Here is a 26,994-nt window from a genome sequence, read left to right on the forward strand (position 1 = left end):
CATTTGTCTGTTAATAAACCGTATACTTGCTTGTGCCCTGTAAATCTGCTACAGGGCATGCTGGGACACCCGCACTGTTCAACGTCTCAAAATATCAAAGCAGATTGTGGAAGTCTCAAGGCTTTCATGCTAAAATTCTTCCCTTGAGAACAGCTGCCATTTTCCATCCAATTTTCTCATTGAATCGGCTAATTTTGAGACATTATGGAACATCATGAAGAAAAATTGTCGTTCTGAGACTGACGGGGAGCTCTATTTTTATGCCGTTGTGTAAGAGCGGTGTATCGGATGCAATTGTTGGCATCGTGGGTGTATCGAGCTAATCGAGTTTTTTATTCGTTTCATTGCCACATGCTGTGTGCATACTCAAATGCCTTATAGTATTTAATGACATAATGCAAATAAATGTGCCTAAGAAGGACGAATGTGAAATTATATTAGCTCCATGCTTTAGGGGGAATGCAAGGAAATATTGAACTTCATATAAGGGGACTAATTTGGTTAAAAGTGGCACTTGAATAAATGACTCCTAAGAGAGGCCTCTTCATGCGGATGGGGCGTATAATTTTGCCTATTTCATCCATTTTTCTACCTGCCTTGAAATGAAGCGAAGACATTAGACATTGATCCCAACTGATTTTGAATAACGGCAGAAAAGCAAAATGTCTCAGGCTGTGGAGTATGCATGGGCCGGTATAAGATTCTGGCAGTATGATAACCTTTAGCAAAAATACCATGGTTTCACAGTGTCACGGTATTGCAATAGTAAAATGTGTTATTTTCAAATGCCAGGTAAAAAAGTATAAAATTGTAAATTATAATATGTTTTAAAAATATTTTGATGATCAAATATTATGGTAACAAATGCTTCACAGCTTTCTTGTTCTTGAAAGAAGTGAAAATAAAAGAAAAAAAGACGATGGTGTGTGTGTGCAAATAATGTTTAATGCCTTTATATAATTGTTTGTAGTGTAGTGACTCCTGTCTCAACATTTTTTTAAGCGCAAGAGTGCACCGCCAGATTTTTTAAACCATGCATATATTGTGCACATATGCTCCCACAGGAGAATGTAGTGTATATAGTCCAGGAGATGCATTGCGTCGAAGGTCTACATACAAATAATACACCATACATATAAAGAAAACTATACTTTGCAAGGCTGTCTGTTTAATCATGCATGTAAAAACAGACTGTACTTCAGGCTTTAGTCATTAAAAATGTCAATAAAGGGATAGTTCGGCCAAAAATGATATTAAACCCATGATTTACTCACCCCCAAGCTGTCCGAGTTGCATATGCCCATCGTTTTTCAGACAAACGCATTTTCGGATATTTTATAAAATGTTTTAGATCTTTCAGTTGATTAATTGTAATGTTACGGGGTCCACCCATAGTCCACGACCTTCAAGTCCAAAAAAAGTGCGTCCATCTTTCACAAATTAAATCCAAACGGCTCCAGGATGATTAACAAAGGTCTTCTGAGGGTAATCCGTGCGGTGGTGTTGTAGAAATATCCATATTTAAAACTTTATGAACGAAAATAACTATCTTCCGGTAGCGCCGCCATCTTAGTCTCGTCCGCATTCAGGATGAGATCTTACGCAGCCTACGGAGGCTACTCAGCTGCTGCTCTGTGCCCCCGCCCTCCGAATTTGTCATACGTCACTAAGAAAAGTGCGTACACTACGCTAATACTCTCTCCTGAATGCGGACGCGACTAAGATGGCGGCGCTACCGGAAGGTATTTATTTTCGTTAATAAAGTTTTAAATATGGATATTTCTACAACAACACCGCGCGGATTACCCTCAGAAGACCTTTGTTTATCATCCTGGAGCCGTTTGGATTTAATTTGTGAAGGATGGATGCACTTTTTTTGGACTTGAAGGTCGTGGACTATGGGTGGACCCCGTAACATTACATTTATTCAACTGAAAGATCTAAAACTTTTTCTAAAATATCCGAAAATGTGTTTGTCTGAAAAACGATGGACATATGCAACTCTGACAGCTTGGGGGTGAGTAAATCATGGGTTTAATATCATTTTTGGCCGAACTATACCTATAATGGATGTTCGCTACTATAATGTGAAGTCACATTAATTTCTAAATACATACACATAATAGGATTTGGTTTCACTATAGTTCGGTGGTAGGTATGATGACTTAACCCAGACTTTTCCTCATCTCCTGTTGCTATTTGCAGCAGGGGAACAGAAATAAAGCCACACTGTCTGACATGTATGCCCTTTCATGTGATGTGAGAGTTGTTGAAAGGGTCACAGGATGCTAATTTGCTGAGCAGTGTGAGTGCAGGTGGTCCTCTCAAGTAAATGAGGCAGCGCTCCATGGCTTTTAAAGCTGTGATGGTGTCATGCTGACAGGAGCTGTCCTCTTTCATTCTCTATGCACAGACACCACACCAACCCAGTGGGCACAGAGTGGCGCTGGAAAATGGACCCTGCCGAGAAGATCTTTCAGGAGGCCGTGGAGAACCACAGGAATATGATTCGGCAATTCAAAGGTAAGACGTCTTGTTACCCTCAGCTTACCTTTTCTTCTGCCTTGAAACAAATATAAATGGGTTTTTTTCAGGGTTAATCCTATCAGTAGAAACTTTTATGAGCACAGTGTTCTCGCCATTGTATTAAAACAGTGCACACAATGTTTTACAATGCAAGTTCACCCAAAAATGAAAATTCTGTCATCATTTAATCACCCCTTTTTCAAACCTGTAAAAATGCCTTTATTCTGTTGAACACAAAAGATATTTTGATAAATGATAGTAAGCGCACAGCTGACAGTACCCATTGACTTCCACAGTATTTGCTTTTCCTCGTATGAAAGTCTGTGGGTACCGTCAATTGTGTGGATAAAATAATGTTTAAAACAACATGAGCAGCGGCAGCCTTAAGCATCTGGGGGCCCGTTTCAATAACTAATATGTGGCCCTACCCACATAAAACATAAACATAATAGAGAAAAAAAAGCAAGGATTCCTTTTGGTTTGCATCAATGGTATTTTATTTTATTACATTCACTTTCAGCTTCACGAACTGGCTGCTCAACAGAAATAATCTAACCTTATTTAATTAAAACTATATACACTCACCTACAGGATTACTAGAAACCCATACTAATACTGTGTTTGACCCCCTTTCGCTTTCAGAACTGCATTAATTCTAAGTGGCATTGATTCAACAAGGTGCTGAAAGCATTCTTTAGAAATGTTGGCCAATATTGATAGGATAGCATCTTGCAGTTGATGGAGATTTGTGGGATGCACATCCAGGGCACGAAGCTCCCGTTCCACCACATCCCAAAGATGCTCTATTGGGTTGAGATCTGGTGACTGTGGGGGGGGGGGCATTTTATGCTGCCTTCACGTGCTATGGGAAAGATGATATTTTCCATTTGTGAACTGGCATTTACCAGCGTGTTTTGTTCAAGTGCATTTTCCATTTGTGAACTAGAATTTACCAGTTTGCTGCGTTCAAGTGCATTTTCCATTTGTGAACTGGTATTTACCATTGCTTTTGTTGTCATTCAACCATTCACGACGTTGCTGCTGCTCTCCGCCATTTTGAAAAGGTCAAAGGTAGTCTCATCTCGGCAACTCGGGCATCAAAATATTTTATGAGTTGCCCAGTGGAAAATACCACATGAGGGGTGTTCATGTGCATTTTCCAAGTGGGATTTTGGTATTTACCATAATTACGATAGCACGTGAAGGCAGCATTAGTACAGTGAACTCATTGTCATATTCAAGAAACCAATTTGAAATGATTCGAGCTTTGTGACATGGTGCATTATCCTGCTGGAAGTAGCCATCAGAGGATGGGTACATGGTGGTGATAAAGGGATGGACATGGTCAGGAAAAATGCTCAGGTAGGCCGTGGCATTTAAATGATGCCCAATTGGCATTAAGGGGCCTAAAATGTGCCAAGAAAACATCCCCCACATCATTACACCACCACCACCAGCCTGCACAGTGGTAACAAGGCATGATGGATCCATGTTCTCATTCTGTTTACGCCAAATTCTGACTCTACAATCTAAATGTCTCAACAGAAATTGAGACTCATCAGACCAGGCAACATTTTTCCAGTCTTTAACTGTCCAATTTTGGTGAGCTTGTGCAAATTGTAGCCTCTTTTTCCTATTTGTAGTGGAGGTGAGTGGTACCCGGTGGGGTCTTCTGCTGTTGTAGCCCATCCGCCTCAAGGTTGTGCGTGTTGTGGCTTCACAAATGCTTTGCTGCATACCTCGGTTGTAACGAGTGGTTATTTCAGTCAAAGTTGCTCTTCTATCAGCTTGAATCAGTCGCCCATTCTCCTCTGACATTTAGCATCAACAAGGCATTTTTGCCCACAGGACTGCCACATACTGGATGTTTTTCCATTTTCACACCATTCTTTGTAAACCCTAAAATTGTTTGTGCGTGATAATCCCAGTAATTGAGCAGATTCTAAAATACTCAGACCTGCCCGTCTGGCACCAAAAACCATGCCACGCTCAAAATTGCTTAAATCACCTATTTTCCCATTCTGACATTCAGTTTGGAGTTCAGGAGATTGACCAGGACCACACTTCTAAATGCATTGAAGCAACTGTCATTTGATTGGTTAATTAGATAATTGCATTAATGAGAAATTGAACAGGTGTTCCGAATAATCCTTTAGGTGAGTGTACAATTATAGTTGGAATAAGCTAACGCCCTTTCATGGACGCTAACTTTTCTGCTTAATTGATTTGCGCAGTATATTTTCAGCTATCTGGGCTGACTCGAAAAACATCCCCTCAACTAGAATTATTTTACAAAAGCAAAGAAGAAAAGGGTATGACTGACACCGAACCGAACTTATAAATAACAATGGGCTCTGTGTTTTTTCAGCACTGTCGACAGCTCATCGGACGGCGGGCGTAGATTTCACCTGAGCCCTTTTTAGAAATCCACCCTTCTGTGTTTGAGTGCTGAGAATGCCCTGATAAGTTCATCTTTGTCCAGCAGTGTTGTCACCTCATGCTCAATTGAAATCTGAGCGAGAGCTGACAGCCGCTCCTGGAGCATTGTTGACCTTGGGTGTGTTTTTATTAGCTTCAAGCGAGAGAAACTCGCTACACTCACAGTCACTGTCATCATGAGTTGGAGAGCAATGCTGAGGTTTGGGATACAGTTCAACTAAATTGTTTCTGTAAATATATCTCAGAATCTGCAGGCCCCAGTGGTTTCTCTTGCCATGCCAGCAGCCGATATTACACGCACAAGGTCCGATATCTTTCGGGGTTTTTTAAGCACCACTGGCATTTGTACGTTTTATTTCTAACAATTATTTTCCTCAAAATAACATTTTAACCTAACGGAAAAAAGGCAAAGGAATAAACAAACTTCCGAGTATACTTCAGATCGACGTTTACTAAGCCATTTGCAGGGGGGCGGTTAATGCTGTTGCTATGGTAACCGCAAGTTCGACCAATTAGAGACGTCAGTGTTCTGCTTAGAATAGTGGATGGTGTAGCATTTCTCCAGAAGATCGCAAATAACCAGGTTGGTTTCATACCTTGGGGCTTTTGGGAGCAGAAACATTCTTTTCACAACCTCGTAGCTCGTGGACAATCTTCCTTTGGATGGTTTAGACATTATGGCTGAAAATCAATATCCTACGGAAAAAAAATGAATTTGATATTGCTGGTCTGTTGGGGGCCCCTTGAAGGGCGGGGCCTGTTTCAATTGAAACGTGTGAGACATATGTAAGGCCGGCTCTGAACATGAGGGTGATTAAATGATGACTATCCTTTCATTTTTGGGTAAACTATTCATACAATAAATAAAGTATAAATAAACAAATTTTTTGTGCTTTAATTAATAACATAACTCATTAAATGTACACATTTTGCAGATGCTTTTATTAGGGGTGGGCCGGTTTGTATTTTTTTTTTACCGCGGTCGGTAATCAACAAATTCCCGCGGTTTTGCGGTTTATTGGCAAGACAACGAGTTAAATAACATGATTTATTTATCGTCAATACAAAACACGTGCAAATTACTTAAGGAACATGTAAAATGAAACTTATTTCTTTCCACATTTCTTCAATTTCAACATTCAACAACTTGAACAATTAATATTATCAGTTAAAAAATTTTTTAACGCATTGTGCATGTCCACACGTCCTACAGACATTTCGCCACTTTTCTATCCTTAATTTATGAATGGCCTGTAAATGACGCGAATTATTGCTGCCCTGATGGTCTGGTAAAATAACCATTTGTATGAGAAATCACTTGTACTGCATATGTGTCCGTGCTTGAGTTTAGCTGGGAAGCTGCACTGAGACGCGCGTGTGTGCGCAAGATGACGCGGTCCGTCTGTCTCTCGCGCGCCCGGGCAGTCCGTGTCTGTCTCGCGCACGCCTGGGCAGTCCGCCTCTGTTGCGTGTGCTCGGACAGAACGCTTCTGTCCTCGACCCTTACCTAAACATCTGTCTTTATCCACAAACAGAGAAAGAAGACGCAAAAGCAAAACTTTTTGAAATGTGTCCTGCTCTAGAAATGGCCACTGTTGTAGGCTAGATGAAAAAACCTCTTTGGATATTAATCCTCGGACTGATCGCGTGCTCTTTATGTTGCGTGAAAATTTGATAATGTATGAAACCTGATTCTGTTGTTGATCTGTTGCGGTTGTTTGCACGTTCAAATTAGATAAAATGTTTGTATTACTTTTAACGAGTGACAGACAACGTCACCTGTATTTCTACTCAATGACAATTTAATATTAAAATCATATCAGTTAATGTTCAGTTAACAAGTTGCGGTTGTTAACAAGCTGCATGTATAACATCCCCACATATACACACAAGTGCAGACCAATGTTTCAAGTGGTTTTTTTTTGCGGTTATGACGGTGAGGAGCTCAGACCCGCGGCATGGGTCATGTGACCGCGGTATTCCGGTTAGCTTTTATGCAAGCAGCATTTAATTTAAGTTGTATAAATTTCAGCATTCGATCCCTGATATTTGAACCCATGACCTTGGCTCTACCAGTTGAGCTACCAGCAAGCACACACTGTATAAAATATAAAAATATGGCTTTGTTTCTTGTAATTTTGACCAATATACAAACTCGTCATTATCCTTTAGTTTTATTTTCGCATTTTTTTTAAAGGCTAAACATTGTGGCTAAGTTGTTTGAATTCATACAAAGTGGAGCATACAAAAAAGGATTATTCAAAACCCCGTATCTTAACCTAATGTCACTCGTTCAAAAGCAAATACTACTAAAATGCAAATTCAAATTTATTAAAATTAACCACCTTGTAAAATATGCACGACTTGCTTGGGCTTTTACAATATAGCTGTACAAAAATTGCACGTATGGTCCCTGTCCAAAATGGTGCACTTTATGTGGACTTTCGGTCTCGTGGCCTTACATTTTTTCCTTGCTTAGTCTACGAGTCCGTAGGACGTGCCATCTGTCATTTTTATTTTTGTGTCACTCCGAAGTGTGTTCATCAGCGCACCCTTGATGTGATCTTCGCTGAAGCCTGCACTGCTGCAGACTCTACGCACTTTACCTACCCAGAAGTCCTTGCGAAAAAGCAACCAGACAACGGAATGGAGGTGTTCACACTAGGGCTGGACGATAAATTGCATGCGATAGTCATGCGCATCTCGTCAGTATAGCCGGTTCCTTAATTAGTAAATCGCCATCACCTGCATTCAGATGGAGCACCATTTACTACACAAAGCCATAGTTTCCTTACAAGCGTGGCCATTTTGCATGCGATATGTCCGCGGTAATTAATTTCCCCAATTGTTCATGTACTATGGCTTTGTGTAGTAAATGGTGCTCCATCTGATAGCAGGTGGTGACGATTTACTACTAATCAAGGAACCGGCTGTACTGACGCGCTGCGCATGACAACCACATTCAATTTATCGTGCAGCCCTAGTTCACACTGATGGGCAACTTATCTTCTTATTTCCGGCATGACGCTTGAGTCTGTCCCAAAATACGACTCTGGTGCCCCCTCATGGACTCGTGTCAAGTAGGGTTGTGACAATTAATCGGGCAAATGCGCGTTTTCTCAATGAATGAATTTGAATGAATTACGGTGAAATGCAGCCACATCCAAAAGCCAGGGGGCGCTCTCGCTTAGAATCACCATTTGTGCCACAGAAGAAGTAGTATACCAAACACTATTCCAGGAAATGTCTAAAGGAATATTTATATCGCTGTTCTTCAGATTGTTTCAGGTATTTTCATGATAATAGAGAATATTTTGAATGATTGTGTTTGACGAGTGTTGCTTTTTTAAATACTCGTTATAAACGAGTCAAACTCATAGTGATTTTAGATTGATAAGGACTTCCTACTGATCACGGAGCCGTAGTACATGCACAAGCTGTGCATGAAACACTGAATCGGAGCCTTACGATTCAGAATCGATTTTAGACAGGTCTTTTTAATGGGAGCGCGATGCATCGATGCACATCCCTAGTGTCAAGGGTCCCTAAAGTCTGCAGTACATAATTTCATCAAACTGTGGACTTATAACTATAACTATAGTAGAATATATTTACATCATTTTCCCATAGTGCTAAGAAATCCAGTTGAAACACTATGTGACAACACACAGTTGACATCTCAACACTCTTGGTTTTAGATGTTGTCCGACAGACGCTGGGGTATATTTAGCTGTCACTGTAATTTGCAGAAGGCAGTAAGAGGACAGGCTGTAAGTGCAGTCCGACTGGCTGTAATTTATTAATCTGCACCCTGTCACTCACTTTGCTGTCTGCTTCATGAGAAAGATGGTGGTCCATCAGCTTTTAGCAGCATTAGGGGAGAAGAGTTTGTGATCTGATCAGATTGACAGGCAGAGATCATTTTAAGTGGATATCTTGCTGGGACTTCGTTTAAGTTCAGGGTTTTAATCGATACTTACAATGTTTTGCTTTTCCATAAGGTGGCACTTACTGAACTGAAATACACTGTGAAAAGTAAAAGTTGGATCAACCTAACAAATTACTTCTATTTATTTTATGTGAAAAATTTAAGTTGAAAATGTTTACATATTTCAGGTGTTACCAATTAAAGTAATTTTTAAGTAAAGCAGCTTTCACCTTTTACAGTGTAGCAGCAATCTTTATTCTGATTTTCTTTTTTTATTATTTTATTATTTATTGGTTTGTAAATTTGGGTTTGGGTTTCAGGGACCTTTTATGTATTCTTTTTCCTCTAGTAAAATTTACTAAAAATACCTTTGTCCAATTATTGAAATTTGGTGTAGCAGTAAGTTAGCACAAGATTTCGATTCACAAAGCTGTTTAGCAGGGCTAATACATTTTACATAGGGCAGTGGATCATGCTATATAAGTCAAATGTTGCTGTCAAGGGAAATCATCATGTTTTTCTCAAAAATACTTTGCAATTTAGCTCAGTCACAATGGCGCCCTAAACTCTCAGAAATATTTTAAATTTTGCAGGGACGTAACATAATTCTGTCACAAAACAATCTAATGCCTGCAAACCTATTTTCTTTCTCTCTTGAATGTGCCTTTAGGGAGGTAACACATTCATGTCTTTCATTTCTGATCTGACCAATCAGGTGACGTCACCTGGTAATGGGTTTTAAATTCAGCTCCAGATTCAGAGATCTGAGCGTGGTTTAACTTTCATCTCCGGTTTTTTTGGAAGTCCACATCTGGCATTTCTTTACGGCAGGCGATGTGACTTTTTCGGCCAGATGGCTTTTGGGTTTTGTGGACTTTCAAGAAGGACCCTGGTCTTCTGTGGTGCTCTTTTCTAGTGTTTAAAGTGGGTCAGTTAACATTGCAGATTTTATTTTACCGTACCGCATGGATCACAGAACTTTGTAGACAGATTTGCAGAGCGTTTGATGCGTTTTTCTCTGCCTTCAGTAGTCTGAAAAATTCATCAGATGTCTGCTGTAGACTGCAAAAATCAGATTCGTAGCATGCAGAGTGAGTTTTCTGATGGTATCTGCTGTGAATGTCATTAGGGTATGTGGCACAAAGCCAAAGTCAATTTGACTGATGGAGAAATAAAGTTTTTTTTTTTCAAGCTCAAGTCTTCTAGATCTGATTTTCTACCTGCACATTTGATTTTTGTGAAGTGAACATTGCGTCTGCTATTGAGTAGGGTTGCTGATATAAATGTGTTAATTTAGTGTTATCAATTTATCTTAATATTAACTCATTTAAAAAAATAAATATTAATTTGATGAAAGTAAGCAAAAAATATGCTGTTATTAAAAAAAGTTTGTAATGTTATTATTTAAAAACGTATTTATGTAACTTCATTTCATCATGCAGAATCAACTACCGTAATCCATTTAAAGGCGAGGTGCATAATTTTTGAAAAGAAAAACACTTTGGAAAAGGGAGTTGGGCCGACTACCAAAACACACTTGTAGCCAATCAGCAGTAAGGGGCGTGTCTACTAAACGACATCGTTGCCTGGGTTGCGTATGTGTGGGGCAGGTTCATTTTACATTAAGTTTAGATTAATTTCATGTTAAAATTTGTTTTAGTCTGTCTGCTATTGCACAAAATGCTAAAATGTGTCCTGTATGAATTAACCACAACGTCTGCCTGCTAAATTTGCATAAAACTGATCATAAGAATAAGAAGCATATTGATTTTAACCTCTTTTTATGATATCATTTATAATACGTTTGTCTGCAGCAGTCGGACAGTGTTTTGGATTTATCTTAAATTGTGGATGTCATTGCAAGTATTGATAATGATTATTAGATTAATAATGAGTTTAATTTTACTTATTGGATTTTAACTCTGTATGGTTCCTGCTATATTTTTAATTAAGTCTTGAGAAATGAAGCCCATGATAGATACTGTAGGTTTGTGCCAGATGTGTGTGTATGTGTTGCATCAACAGGGTCCTAGCCTCCGGCTTGGTGGCACAGTTGACATTTAGTGGTGACATCATTGCTTCATAGTTGAGCCAAAATGACCCAGGGCTAAGTAAACAAACACACCAGTGTCTGAACGTACAGAGCAGATGAAAGGCCAGGAAACACGCTGTGCCGAGGGTGCAGAGACTAAGAATCAGAGCCAGAGTTGAGAGAGAGAGAGAAAGAGGGAGGAATGAGTATGTATAATTGCACCGTCACTGTAAATATGAAAATTAAAGTTAACCCAGTCTTTTACACATCCTTGTGTTCTTTCAAGTGCTGTTATTTTTCAATGCAACACAAAACCCATCATTCTTCAAAGTAGTTTTTTTATACAATGCTAGTTCACAGTGACTCTGGGTGTCATGCTACATAAGGAAAGTTATAGTTCCTATAGTTTATATAAAGCCGTTTCATTAAAAGATTGTTGTAATCCTTTGCGTTTCACATAAAAATCAGCATACAAATTTGAAACCTTATGAGAGCGGTGATTCAATTGTGACTGAATTATAATTTTTTGGGTGAATTATTCCTTTAACTCTTTTGCCACCAGAGTTTTAAAAAAAGTTGCCAGCCAGCGCAAGCAATTTTTATGATTTTCACAAATGTTTAGTGCCTTCCAGAAAATGTTCTTCTTTAAACATACAATATATCAAATGAAAGAACACTTTGGCTTCAAACAAAAACACCCGTTTCATCCTACATTCATTTGTTCTCTTTTTATCAAATTTTAAATATGGGTAGGTTTCTTCAAAAACACTAAATTTTGAGTAAAAAGCTGAGATAATTCCATTTTTGTAAAGGACTTTTGTTAGAGATCAGATTCAGAGCGGTCCTAAAAACATGAACAGCCATGCAGCTGCTTGCCCTAGGGCAATACTTCTGGGTGTTATAAGTTACAAAAGTGCAATTGTGGTATTGCGGAAAGCTGGAAATACTCGTCATTGGCAGGAAAGCGTTTTCTCTTAATTGACGAGATAACTCGTCAATGGTGGCGAAAGAGTTAATACCTTTTTCATAGGTGTCAACGTAAACAGAATCAAGTTTGTTAACAGCCTTGTGCTGCAAATTTGTAACTTAAAGGGATAGTTCGGCCAAAAATGATATTAAACCCATGATTGACTCACCCCCAAGCTGTCCGAGTTGCATATGTTCATCGTTTTTCAGACAATCACATTTTCGGATATTTTAGAAAATGTTTTAGATCTTTCAGTTGATTAAATGTAATGTTACGGGGTCAACGACCTTCAAGTCCAAAAAAAGTGCGTCCATCCTTCACAAATTAAATCCAAACGGCTCCAGGATGATAAACAAAGGTCTTCTGAGGGTAATCCGTGCGGTGTTGTTGTAGAAATATCCATATTTAAAACTTTATTAACGTAAATAACTACCTTCCGGTAGCGCCGCCATCTTAGTCGCGTCCCCATTCAGGATGAGAGCTTACGCAGCCTACGGAGGCTACTCTGCTGCTGCTCTGTGCCCCCGCCCTCCGAATTTGTCATACGTCACTAAGAAAAGTGCGTACACAACGCTAATACTCTCTCCTGAATACAGAGGAGTCTGTATTTTGGCCGAACTATCCCTTTAAATATTGTCTGTATGCATTTTTTTATTATTTGTGTCGCCAAGTTTATGATGTTAGTAAGGATTTTTTTTTGCCAAAATTAAATAATTATTTCTTTTACAAATTCCCACACTGTAAAAAATGCAACACCACTGTTTTTCAATATTTTACTATGTTCTGTCCTCAACTTCAGGAATTAATACATACCTGTTTTTTTCAATGCGTGCACCTAATCTTTGTACAGCGTATCGTGAATGTGTTAGCATTTAGCCTAGCCCCATTCATTACTTAGGATCCAAACATGGATTTATTTAGAAGCCACCAAACCTTTCCAAATTTTTTTTTCTATTTAAATGTGCCATTTTTTTTAAGCGGATAAAATTTTATGGTGGAAGAGCACTTACTGTGCAGCCCTTCGACCTCAGGCGCAGTAATATAGACGGACGTTTGAGCGAGAGCTGGAGTAGTCGGGAGTAATGATGTTAATGTGCGCCGAGGTTGAAGTGCTGCAAACTAAGTGCTCTTCCGCATTACAATATAGTTCTTATTTTCTATCAGCTTAAAAAATCGCCACGTTTTGTTTTTTGCCACCATACTTACTCGTGTAACTACTCATTTAACAGTCTTTAAAAAGGAAAGCATGGACATGTTTGGTGGCTTCTAAATTCATCCCTATTTGGATCCTAAGGAATAAATGAGGCTAGGCTAAGTGCTAACACATTCACAACCCGATGTACACAGATTAAGTGCACGCATTGAAAAAAAGATAGTTAAGGTAAGAACATAGTAAACATTGAAAACGGTGGTGTTATCCTTTTTAAAACAACTTGGTTTTGCAAGGCAATTTAACCAACTATTTTAAGTTTTTATACGTGATAAGTTGACATAAGTTATAAACACAAGTTGGAATTGTTTAACTTAATTTTTGAAGTTATAGGAACATAAAAATAGATGTTGATTTGACAAAAATGCAGCATTTTTTACAGTTTATCTAAACTGGCACTTAAGCTAGAAGTAGAGTCCTGTTTGTACACATACACCAGGGTCCGCGTATAAGATGCGTGACATACATTTCGTCATCAGAATTGTACACATGCACCGGCAGATTTTTGTAACCGTGCGTACTTTGTTACACGCAGGTCACGCAAATAGGAGAATGTAGTTTGGAGACAGAGAAATGCATTGCATTTTGTTGCAATGCGCATGCGTCAAACATATGTGTACACATACTAGTCAAGTAATCTATGTTTTGCAGGGCTGTGTGTTCAACCGTGCACGTTAAAAAAAGACTATACTCTGGCTTTAGAATTAAAAATGGTCTTTCAGGAGTTGCCCAATTTGCATGTTAAAATAAGCAACACTGCTTTGGCCTGCTGTCGTGATCAGTATAGTTTTTAACTCCCCCATCCATCAATTCATGCATGAACAGTCACATGCAAAGCCTGTATTATTTTTTGACAGATTGACAAAGCAATTGGTGCTGAAATATGCCACTCAGCTGTTGAGATCTGACTGAAATCATCAAAGACATTGTTCGAAATGATTGTTTCAACATTTTACTATGCTCAATTTCTTAGGAAGCACATCTTGCATACAGCCAGGATTAACAGAAGATTTGTCAAACTTATTTAGTTTTTCTGTTTTTGCAGCTGATTAAAAGTTTTGACTAAAATGTTAAATATTTCAAATATATTTTGACCTCAAAAGATAAATTTGACTTTATAATACACATAATAACCATGTGCCATATTTTAACACATGACAGGGGTGCCGGGTGTGCGTCCAGAGCGCTTTGAAGAGGGACTCACCGTAAAGCATTGTGCTCTGTCTCTGGTGGGTGAACCCATCATGTATCCTGAGATCAACACCTTCCTGCGCCTCCTACACCAGCAACACATATCCAGCTTCCTGGTCACCAATGCCCAGTTCCCAGAGGAGATCAGGTCAGCTTCAGGGTGCACTGCAGCCAAATCTGAACCAAATTCAAATATGAATCATTATCGATGACACCAATCGCTGGGTTTCCATCCAAACATGAAGCAAATCTTTTTAAAATTCCAAACAAAGATAAAAAATAGGGATGCTCCGATCAATCGACCGATAATGCTTGCTATGTTTCTCAATGTATTACGGTGAAATGCGGCTACATCCAAAAGCCAGGGGGCGCTCTCGTGCAGAAACTCAAAATGCGCTGTAGACAAAGAACAATACACACCCAGCTGTGATGACACGCAGCTCCATGAAATGGCTGAAGGATATATTTATATTGCTGTCCTTCAAACCTTTTCAGTTATTTTCATGATAATAAAGAATATGTTTAATAATTATGTTTGACGAGTGTTGCTTTTTCAAATGCATGTTATAAACGACTCAAACTAACAGTGATTTTAGATTGATAAGGACTTACTGATCAAAAGCCATAGTACATGAAATAGCTGTAATAAGATCGGCTGTCCGATTCAGAATAGTGATCGGCCAGGTATTATTAGTGGAGATTGGCATTGATCGGAGCATCCCTAATAAAAAATGGTGCACTATCAAGTTGTTCAAGTGAATGAACACCACGGACCACTCGGTGAGTAGCACAGTTTTGAAAATGAACATTAAGTGTTGTTTTAATGACATGTTTGTGCATGGTCATTGACTTCCATTCTGAAGCAGTCAAGAGACGCTTCTAAACGAGTCAAAAACTCAAGACACGACCCATTGTCAAAATTTCTGTGTCCATCACTGTAGTTCATCCAAAACAAACCAGAAATGAGACTCAAAGTGTTAAATACCGGAATTATCCTTTAAGCACATCCTGATTTTGGTGTGTAAAGCCTGTTTTTTGGGGGGGTTGACATCGGAACAACAATCCTCTCCAAGAAATGAAGTTGTAACCTTTTTCCTACTCCTAACTCCGAAAGGGATGTAATACAGTGAGTGGATAAAAGTGGTATACAAGCAACTAACTCAGCCCTACCCTAACATGACCACTAAACCTAACTCTGAAATCTAATTGGTTGTTGTGGATGTTGTTTCCACAATAATGTTGACCTAGATACGTGGAGCTCTGCAAAATCAGGTTTTCTTTTAGCCGACGCCTCTGTTTTCGTACGTGTTTGTTCTCCCTATATCTGCACTGGTTATAGCTCCCGAACATCCTCCGGCTCAAAGTTCTTCCTCAGACTTTGAAGTCTCACAAGGGCTGTAACTGCACTGATAAGCCACATAAACAGCCGCTGAATTGCAAATCACAGCTCCTCCTTTTCTGCTTGCTTGTGCTAAATTCGAGCTTTTAGCTCTCTCTCTCTCTTTGCTCCCCAGCGTAATGCAAAATACATCATCGCTTCATTCACGTAAGCATGCTTTTCCAGATTGAATCCTTTTATAGTTTGGGGGTGGGTTTTCTCGGGGGACGTCACCTCGTGCATTGGTATAGCATCTTGCTATTTTGCTGAGGAAGTGCAAAACACTTGTCAATCGCTGTGGCGTTTATCTCAGGGTTGCGAGCTTTGTTACACTAACATGCTGAAGCAGAACTCTCATGCGTAATAAACAAACCAAAAGGAGAAAAAAGGATATTCGAGTCCAAACAACACAACACCTCTCCTCTGAAAAACTTACTTTTTATGGTGCACTGTAATGAAAAGCTTGGATCTGCTGCTTTGTTTGTGAATGTTTACTGTTTTCAATAAATGAGGAAAGAGCAAAGTGGTTTACAAAGACCCGAAGGCTAAACTTGAGCCAAAAAAATTGGACTGAGACCTTTTTTAATTTGCTGGGTTGTGTCGCTTCGCATACAGTCTTTTAAAAAAAATATTTTATGTAAAGTTTTCACATTTTACAAGAGCACCCCCCATGCCAGCGTAAAAATCAATAAAATAAAGGGATATACACTCGTAAACACAGTATCGATACACACGTGTACAGTATATATACAGTATTTAAACATAAGTATGTAGGCTATACAGAAACACATACCTATATCAAATAATTAGATAAATAAATAACTGCACAAAGTCTTCAGAATGAACAATCAATAGGCCTATTGCTTTTATATATTCAAAAAATTACTTGGTAATTGATTATAATAACAAGTGATTGTATAAAAAGAAAGAGCCCTGATAGCACAGTTAAATCACCCAGACATCTGTTTAATGTGTTTTGATTTAGAAAAATGAAAATGTGAGTAAATAATTGGATGTTACTCTATTTTTGTGTCTCTGTAGGACTCTAGTGCCTGTGACACAGCTCTATGTCAGCGTTGATGCCAGTACCAAAGACAGTCTGAAGAAAATTGACCGTCCTCTCTTTAAAGACTTCTGGCAGCGCTTTTTGGACAGTCTGAAAGCTCTCGGTGAAAAGGTCAGTCCACTTTGCCAAAGTTCAGATAAAACAGCGATTTCAAAGCATATTCATAAGCACATTTATCTAATATCTAATCAATCTTTTTTAAGTGATTGAGTTTAGGGTGGGATGAGCTGCTTGAATGGGGGGGTTTGCGAACTCACGTGTCGTCTCTTCTGGTGTTTGTGCACGTTTTATTTCTGTGTTTACTGGCTTTATATGATAACTAGGGCTGTGTATCGCCAACAATTTGCAGATACGATACGTATCCCGATACAAGGGTGCCGATACGATGCGCATCACAATACAAGACTACTTTGAATTTTTGTTCAGAATTTAGTAACATTATTATTATTATTATTATTATTATTATTATTATTATCTGTTTATTGTACATTGAATAAGCAGTGTTGCCATTCATTTATTAGCTTTTGGGGTAACATAGAAATGCTTAAAATCCCAGAGTTAGTGCTTATGTTTTTTTTTAAAGCAGTTTTACAAAAGATATAGTGCCTTACTCTAGGCATTATATTTGGCTCTCACTTAATTATTCTATATCAATGAATATATCTATAAACATGCAGTCAGAGTTAATACTATTTAGTAGAAATCAGATTATTAATGTGACAGCTATAGTTTAAGTAGCTCTGTATCTCTTCTCTAGACGTACACTTTTCACATGCAAATCTTTGTCGTGTTTCTTCTCAAATGCGTTAGTTCTGTTTTAAGAGAGAGAGAGAGAGAGAGAGAGAGAGAGAGAGAGAGAGAGAGAGAGAGAGAGAGAGAGAGAGAGAGAGAGAGTGGGAGTACGTGGCTCGCTATGCAGACACGTGCGCCAGAGAGACAGACACGCAAAGTGAAAGTATACCCCGCTACCTTTTACTCTACGTACTCCACAGGACACGTGCTTCCTTTCCAAATGGATCACGGATCAACAGCGATTCGTCACGTTACTTTCAAAAGTACATCCGAATCGATACGGAAGGTGCTGTCCATGACGATGTATCGTCGTATCGATATTTTGAACACAGCACTAATGATAACAATAGAGGGTCAAAACTAATGTGTCACTTGGATATGTATTGTACATATTACATCTCATGTGTTTATTTAATGGGCAATTTCCTGGACAGAGCTTAAGTCTAGTCTAACTGAAATCAGCTTGCACTGACAAATCTTAAAATATAGACGGTTTCAGCAGTAACAACATAAACAAACCGGTAAACTCCGCTAAGAATCAATAACAACAAAGTCCTTTTAGAGTAGTTTATTTCTGATAACAAGCGAAATAAACAACTAGATCACCAAAGTAGATCACCTTAGTTCATATTTCATAGCTAAAGCATATAAAAAAACGACACTGAGCTAACATTGCTGTTTAAAATGTTTTCTATAATGTATACAATGTTAAATTCAAACCGGCTGCCAAACCTCCCTTCCCATAGTGAAACCAAAACATTCACGAGGTATTTGTTTTAGAGTTCATGTTAGCCACTAGTCAGACCATTAAACAAACAGAGACTGGAAGAAAAGTTCCGACCAGACGTGTTACCGTGACAACTCACGTGCGTTCGATGAAACGTTTAAATCAGTGCCATTGTTTTGTCTCAAGATGCACACCAGTATTGTTTTCTGTGAGGTATGTTTGTAAAAACTACTTAATTAAGGTCTACTTCTGGATTAATCAAAACCTTGTCTGGGAAACCAGACAAATATGTTTAAGTCCTATTGACTAACTTTTAAAAAGGAATTAATAGGATAATTCATCATTTACTCGGCCTTAAGTTTTACAAACCTCTATAGATTTAATTTCTTTGTTTGCTTAACACAAAGTTTTTGAGCACTTTTGACTTCCATAGTAGTTTTTTCTACTATGGAGAGTAAATGTGACCCTGGACTACTCATAAGTATCACGTCTATATTTTTAGCAAAAGCCATCAATAAATTGTGTCTCATTATTATTATTTTTAATGCTGAAAATCATACGGATATTAACTCTTTCCCCACTATTTCCGCATTACCGCATATATCCACCACTTCCGTATAAGTTGCGCACTTACGCAACTTATACAACCCGGAAGTAATGCCTCAGGTGAAAGAGAAAAAACTCTGTTTATGTTTTAAAGATCGCTCTGCATCTGATCTCTATTAAAAGTCCTTCACAAAAATGAAATTATTTCAGCTTTTTGCTCAAAATTTTGTGTTTTTAAAGAAACCTACCCATATTTGAGAGTTGGTAAAAATAGAGAACATTTTGTTTGTGTGTGTGAAAGCAGAGGGTCTGTTCTTTCATTTAATATAATGTATGTTTAGATATTAAAAAGAAGAAAATTTTCTGGAAGGCATTAAACATTTGTGAAAATCATGAAAAAAGCTGGCTGGCAACTTTTTTTAAAAAAATACTGGCGGGGAAAGAGTTAAGTGAAGACCATGATCTATGAAGATATTTTATGTTTCCTACCGTAAAAATGTCAATTATATATTTTCATTTTAACAACTTCAAATGCGATTTTCTTAATATTTTTTTTTTATTGCCCTATCCTAACAAACCATTAACATTTTATTTGAATATGCAAACAGCCACAATAGATCAACAACAGAATCAAGTTTCATACATTTTTAAATTGTCACGCAACATAAAGAGCATGCAATCAGTCCGAGAATTAATATCCAAAGAGGTTAGATTGTCTCTTTTTCATCTAGCCTACCACAGTGGCCATTTCTACAGCAGGGCACATTTCAAAAAGTTTTGCGTCTTCTTTCTCCGTTTGTAGAAAAAGACAGATGTTTATGGTAAGTGTCTAGGACAGAAGCGGTCCCGAGCACGCGAGACAGACGCGGACTGCCCGGGCGCGCGCGAGACAGACCGTGTCATTTTGCGCACACACACGCGTCTCCGTGCAGCTTCCAAGCTAAACTCAAGCACGGACACATATGCAGTACAAGTGATTTCTCATAAAAATGGTTATTTTACCAGACCATCAGGGCAGCAATAATTTGCGTCATTTACAGGCCATTCATAAATTAAGGATAGAAAAGTGGCGAAATGTCTGTAGGCACGTAAGTGTGGTCACGCACAATGCGCACAGTGCAAATTTTTTTAACTGATAATATTAATTGTTTAAGTTGTTGAATGTTGTAATTGAAGAAATGTGGAAGGAAATAATATTCACTTTACATGTTCCTTAAGTAATTTGCACATGTTGTTTATTGGACATAAATAAGTCATGCATGTTATTTAACTCGTTGTCTTGCCAATAAACCGCAAAACCGCAGGAATTTGTTGATTACCGACCGCGGTAAGAAAAAATCAAAACCGGCCCAGCCCTATCAAAAACATTTATTTTTATTTTTGGGTGAACTGTCGCTTTTAAGCAGTCCTTCCAGAAAGTTTTTTTTGTTATTGTTGCTTGTAAAAATCCTTGATCTTGTGACACCTTTTCTTAAAAAATGTGATGGGATATGCAGGATATTTATGCAATTTTATGCGATGAAATTGCAGGAACTTGCAAAAATTGCGGAATTTTTCAGCTTTGCATTGATGTTCACGTCACGTAATTACGTCACTTCTTAACGTTCCCATGGCAACAGAGGACATGGCTGCATTTGTGTAAATTAAATGCGACATTTTTCAACTTTCTGGTAAGATATATGTGTCTTTTTGCTACGAAAATGCAGGGATTATGAAATCATGCAAGCCCGCATATTTTGTACACAGAAATCTGCAATTTATGCGGTAAAAGTGCGGTGTATTAAAAAAAATGCGCACTCCACATAATATGCAGACTTTGCTGATTATGCATTGAATCATGTGATCGCATAATCACATTTTTCTGGAGGGACTGTTAAAGGTTTTCTCTGGAACAATTCCCATAGAGTTTCATTGTAAATGCGTTACTGTAAAGATGATTTTGTTTGTTTTAACAGACTATGGGACTATTTTATTGTTTTCACAGATACTGTTAATAGACTTGCTAATAGACTTTAAAGATGCCTGAAAGATGCTTGTACCATGTTAGCAATTAAACAAGGCAACATTTTTGCTTAGCGACACAGATTATATAGAGTACAAGATGTTGTGTATAACTGAGTGTTAACTATCATTTTTTATACAGTTAATAAATCAATGAGAAGTTGGATGCGATCAACACATGCTATTACATTGCTTATACATTGACACTGATAATTGTATGTATTTTTGCACTTACCCTCTAATAGAGAGAGAGATGCTGTTTTTTCTGAAGGATTGTCATCATTTGTTCAGTATTTGACAAATGCTGTAATTCTGTTGGCCATGACAGCCTGTGAAACCGTTATTGCTGGTCCTAAAAATGATTGTTTAATTAATAGCTGCCCGTTTTCTTCTCGCAAATCATTATTATGTATTATATTAGGCCTGTATAAATCGCTATCGATTGATAATTGCAATCTGTGAAAGTCTTAATGACTCCAAAGCTCCAGCATTGATTTATTCTCACAGGGGGATGAATGGGGGTAATGAGTGTTAAAGCGCTCACGTCGTCGCTGTTTTTGAATAAATGCTGCTGGATGCTTCAGATGTTTAACTGCAGTGTCGAGGTGAAGTTCTGTAAAAATGCCAGCGTGATGAAGCGAGAGCGAAAGGTTCTGTCCGTCAACAGCTTCACTCACGCACGGTTCGACGTGCTGAGATTACAAAACCGGTTTGTTGCGCGGAGGCCTTGACATTACAGCTTAATGATTTTAAGTGCCATCATTCAGAGATGATTCATACTGTAGCGCCTGTGTGCTAAACTTCTGTAATGACTTTCTTGAATTTGCAGTTGAAACAGACTGATCGCTCTGTATGTGCGCGTTTGGTGCATATGAGTTATGAGTGTTTTCCTGTTTTTTAAAATGAGTTGCAGCGGGTTGGCTGCTTATTGTGCAAGAGCAGTTTAACAGTGATGAGGTGCATGTAGTACTGATCTTGGTTGTTTTTTGGACTTGATGTCAAAGGGGATGAAGTTGCCAGCAAGCGGCAGCATTTATTATGATTTCCACAAAAGTTGAATGCCTTCCAGAAAATGTTCTTCTTTAAATATATAAGCGTACAAACATACCCTTTGCTTTCAAACATAAAAAAGCATCCTATCTTCAATTGTTCTTTTTATCACCTCTCAAATATGGGTAGGTTTAGTCAAAAATACATAATTTTGGACAAAAAGCTGAGATAATTGCATTTTTGTAAAGATCAGATTCAGAACGATGATCGAAACATACACAGAGTTTTTACGGTTTTTGTATCAGTGGATGCTTAAGTGTTTTATAAGTCCACCATCTAGTGGATAATAGCGGAAATACGGATTGCCGTAAAAACTCGTCTTTGGCAGGGAAGCATTTTCTCTTAATTGACGCAATTACTCGTTAATGGCGGGGAAAGAGTTCATTTGCAGGATCTTCTAGAGATGTTTGTAGCTGACACCTGCTTTGTCACCATTACTTGGATCGATTGGGACGATTTTTAAATCTTTAGTGTGTTTTCACACATACACTGTTTAGGTCGGCCCAAATGAAGTGACGCTCCGAGTACGGTTTGTTTGGGTCAGTGCGAACACAACAGCCGCACTCGGGTGCGCACTAAACGGCCGCTCCGAGACCGCTCTAAACAGGTGGTCTCGGAGCGGCTGTCGCCAAACTCTGGGGCGAACCACCTGTGGTGTGAACACTGCTGGACCTCGGGCCGAACCAAATACAGGATGTTCTCCACATGTTTGAGCCACTGTGCTTCCGTCGTGATGTGTGCCGGGTGTTATATTGTGGGTTAACAACAAACAAGCCAATCCTGGTCCGTTGCAGAGATTCGCTGTCTCCTTTACGTTTGAGCTGATGATTTTATAAATGCATAGCTGTCCTCCACACACAAATAGTGACATTACGGGATTTTAGCAAACGGCTCCGTGAGAAAGGCTTTAATAGAACAGCTACGCAATTTCGCGTTAAAGCAAAGAAACTTCGCAAAGACCTGCATCGTTTATCTCCACATCTTGATAGCTGCGCTCTCCCTGTCAGGCTGGTTGTCGTGGAAAGTGGGGGTGGTCATGAGATGGTAAGAGCTGTCAGAGATCAATGACAGCGCTGACCGTTGTCACATGGTGTACGGTGCGGCATTTCGAGTACAGTAAAAAAAAAAAAATGTGAACACGGACCGATGAAAAATGATACAATGTATTTTGGTGAGCTCCGAGGCCGCACCACGGTGCGCACCAACGTATGTGAAAACACTCTAATTTAAGCATGGCTTATTAATTTTTATCCTTCACATCGGGAGAATTTAAGTACGATGCATTTATTTTAGACTTCTGTTGGTCAGAGATAAATAAAAAACAAGTTTTAATTTAAAACATCACTTCCTCATTTATTTAGCTTTAGCATGCATTTTGCATTTCTATTGGTTCTCAGATATTGCCTCAGACATTTTGTGTGCAGCAACTTTGTATACCTTCTTTAATTTCAAGGAAGTATACAATGACAAGGAGGCAGCCTCTCGCAATTCAAAGTCAATGGAGACGGATGGATTGTTTTCCCCCCGTTGGGTGTGGTTTTCAGGTTATGACGCTTGCGCTCTGTCTCTATTGCTTACTCCGCCTTAAAAAACATAAGACAACGGTTATGCAACAAAAGGCAGCACTTACTGTATGTTGTAGTGTATGTTGGGCAGGGGACGCGCGTCTCCTTGATCGGCATGTGCTGAAGATCGGCATGAGTTGAAGCGCGCAGTACAGAGCAGCAGGAAAGTGGACGGCGCAATGATTTAACGTACAGGTCCATGACAGGGAAAACCGTTCACAAAACTCTCTCTCAAAGTTTATTTCTTTGTTTAATATCATTTGAGTTTGTCATTAGAGTCTTTTATTGGTTCTAGAAAGCTTTTTTACCCGCTGCCATCACTCCGTAAAGGAATAAGCATGTCGTCTTTGTTTGTTTGCCTCTTTGCCGGCTAACTTCCGGGTTACGGTTTGGGAGGAGTAAAGCGCTGACGTGGTTTCATCAATCAGATGTATTTACACTTGTCCAGTTTCGTCTGAAATGAATCCCAGACCACTTCCTGAAGTGGTTTGAGCGATCGGATTTAAATCCATCTCGAAAACATTTCTGAGGGCATTTACATTACATTGCCAGGTGAAAAAGCCCCTTTGATATAGACTACGCAACCAGTCTTCATTTTTGAATGTCTAGCTTTGATCTATTCTGGTAAATGGCATGAGGCAGTTTGCCATAGCGGCCATATGCACTTTGAATAATTGTTGGAAAATAATGCATGCATTCATACATTTTCTGTAAAGCTTTCTAGATAAATTTATCTTAATATGTGTTCCCATGCAGCCTTAGGGGTGGCAGTGGCTCAGTTGTTCATTAAGGTTTTTTACAAACCGAAAGGTTGGTGGTTCAATCTCCCGCTCTACCTGAGCTGGATGGCGCCTTGCATGGCTGACACTGTTGTTGGTGTATGAATGTGAGTGAATGGATGAATGTGAGGCAAACTTGTAAAGCTTTTTGGATGGCCACAGGTCTGTTAAAAGCACTATATAAAGGCAGTCCATTTACCATTTACCTATGCAGCCTTATCATCAACCCATTGCTTTAAGACAAATTCACAAGTCTCACTTTTGTTTTTTTGACCTTTTTTCCCCTTCTCCAAAATACAGCTCAGAATCCAGACCACAAATCCACAAGTAAACAACACTCTTGACAAACCTGTGTTATAAACTTAGCATTGGTGGTCAATCTCTCTTTAATTCACTTAGGGTTATTAGTAGATTCTTCTAAAGTGCACCATCATGGAGAAATGCTCTTGGTTAGGCTTAATGACCTTAAAAATGAGCTTTGCCATTAAAGTGTGTGCAAGCAATGCATAATGGCAATGAATCTGCCTTGGATGCACTTGCAAAATTGTTGTGACTCCATTTATACCCCAACTTAGTGTGGAATTGAATGAGTGTGTGTTCAGAGCAACTCTTGAGAGCCTCACAGTCACAAAGCTGGGAAACTAGTTGTTATTATAAGAATAGAAAATATAAACACATTGGGCTCTATCTTACACCAGGCGCAATGCAGCGCAATGCGCGACACAAGTGTCTTTTGCTAGTTTCCACCCTGCGCAATTATCATTTTCACGTTTAGCGCCAGGTTGTTTAAATAGCAAATGCATTTGCGCCCATTGGCGTTCTGGTCTGAAAACGAGGTGTGTTCAGGCGCATTGTTGGCGCGTTGCTATTTTGAGGCAACTAAAATAGACTATGCCATTGACCAACAAAAACCTAGTCTAAAGTCAATGGCGCAATGTGTTTTTTGTTATTTAAAGAGCGCATTAGTAATATGCGCCTATAAACGGGACGACAACGCGGGTTTGCTTATCACATACAGGAATGCGCAGCAGCAAAAAAATGCTTTAAATGTGAACAATTAAAGGATTGAAATGTAAAGATTATTATTGAGTCTCTTGGACATAAATGAGGATCGGTTATGAGACGTTAGAAAGCGTCTATTAGTTACTACCGAAATACTAATTTCGGTAGTAACTAATAAAAAAGGCGTTTATCGCATTTTGGAACCAAACTCTTCAAATATTGTCTGATACTAATAAATTCACAGATGTCACTTGTTTCTATTTAGAAGGCAAATGATAGTTGCTGCAATGGATAATTTATGATGCATGGTGGCTTTGAGGAAAAGGTAATAATACAAATAAAGAAAAAAATCCCTGTTTTGTGGTTCAGTGGAAAGACTCAATAAGGAGATACTGTATTTTACACTTTGCATCTTGTATTTAACACATCACACACCCTGTTTCATCTTAATGTACCGCTTTGGCCATTTGCTTCCCAACAGAGCAGAAAAATATAATGGCGTTTTGAGTAAGAATAAGGATGCATCTGAATGCTTTCGCTTCACGGTATAAGTGCCTTTTATTATATGTGATTGTGTGTAATGGCCACATTATGTACATAGATGACATTTTCCCAGCTACGTGAATAAACTGCAGTGTAAATAGCAAGTGGCAACATTTTTTTATGATTGAAGACATTATGCATCTCCAAGGTGGGAAAATAAATCATTCCCCAAGTGTGATAATGTTTAAGTGCCATTTTAGACATTTAGAAATGTTTTATTGAACAAGTTGCAATAATTTCAGCTTACACAGCACACATGCTGATTGTAAGGAAGCAGGTTTATGTGTGTGGCTAATGTGTGACTAGGACTCTTTCTCCTTATTTAAGGATCACATTCAGACACCCACAAAATGTATTTATTTTGAGCTTTAAATATTTTGCGGATGAAAAACACATTTTTCCATTCAGTAAGTCCAATGTATTTGATGCTAATAATTTTTACAAATGAACTATTTACCCAAACCCTGGACTGTCAAAAATCCAGTCTGCAGTTCGCGACTTTAGTTCGGTTTTTAAGACCAAGCTGTTTATGTGTGCAACCGGTCCTGCTCTTTTAAGACCTTTCACAGCGCTGAAAATACCATGCACCATGGTGAATAGAGGTCAGGCAAAAAGTCACACCGTGTTTTATAGCTTCGCACTGCCATTCTGCTGGATTTCCATCCGTCCCCTGCTGATGATTTAAAGCAAACTCTCTTTCCTGCCTTCATGGTTTTTAGCATGGCATCATGGGATTGCTGGCCTGTCCTAGTTGGTTTGTTGAAAGGATAGGGGGGATACATTGTTCCTATATCCCTGTTGGTGGAGTATTGCATCAGCAGCACAAAGGTCATGGGTTTGATTCCAAGAGGAAAATAAAATGTATAGCTTGAATGCACTGTAAGTCGCTATAATGCATGTTCACAGTATATGAATTTTACTGCTGTTTATTTGCCCATTTTGTTCTGAACTTCCAAGTACCACTTTAGTGTATGACAACTTAAGGTGAACTGCAGTAAAGGCATAGGTTATACTGTCAGCACTTCCTTTTTTCACACATGTAGCTGTCACAACATAGGCATGTTGTTGGGTTAGCATGTGTCTGTTCTGCTCCGCTGTCTTTCTGCTGACCTGGACGGGTGATGCGTTGACAGGTTTAAACAGGATGCTCCTCTAAATACCCTCACCTTTCTTCACATCACTCCAATTAGCCATTGCTCCAGTTCACATGCACATACATGAGCACAGATCCATCCTGATCTCCTCCAGCAGC

At 38.8% G+C, this 26,994-nt stretch overlaps 1 protein-coding gene across 1 annotated transcript in view; it reads left to right on the forward strand.

Annotated features, from left to right (window-relative positions):
* The window catches only part of tyw1 (tRNA-yW synthesizing protein 1 homolog (S. cerevisiae)), an 85,532-nt gene that overhangs the window by 30,026 nt on the left and 28,512 nt on the right, over positions 1-26,994 (forward strand). The window contains exons 11-13 of the mRNA XM_065281426.1: positions 2,414-2,523; positions 14,264-14,441; positions 16,713-16,848. Coding sequence (XP_065137498.1) covers positions 2,414-2,523; positions 14,264-14,441; positions 16,713-16,848 — 424 coding nt within the window. The remainder of the gene's footprint in view (positions 1-2,413; positions 2,524-14,263; positions 14,442-16,712; positions 16,849-26,994) is intronic.

The sequence above is a fragment of the Paramisgurnus dabryanus genome, chromosome 8, assembly GCF_030506205.2.
Source record: "Paramisgurnus dabryanus chromosome 8, PD_genome_1.1, whole genome shotgun sequence".
Classification (NCBI taxonomy): domain Eukaryota; kingdom Metazoa; phylum Chordata; class Actinopteri; order Cypriniformes; family Cobitidae; genus Paramisgurnus; species Paramisgurnus dabryanus.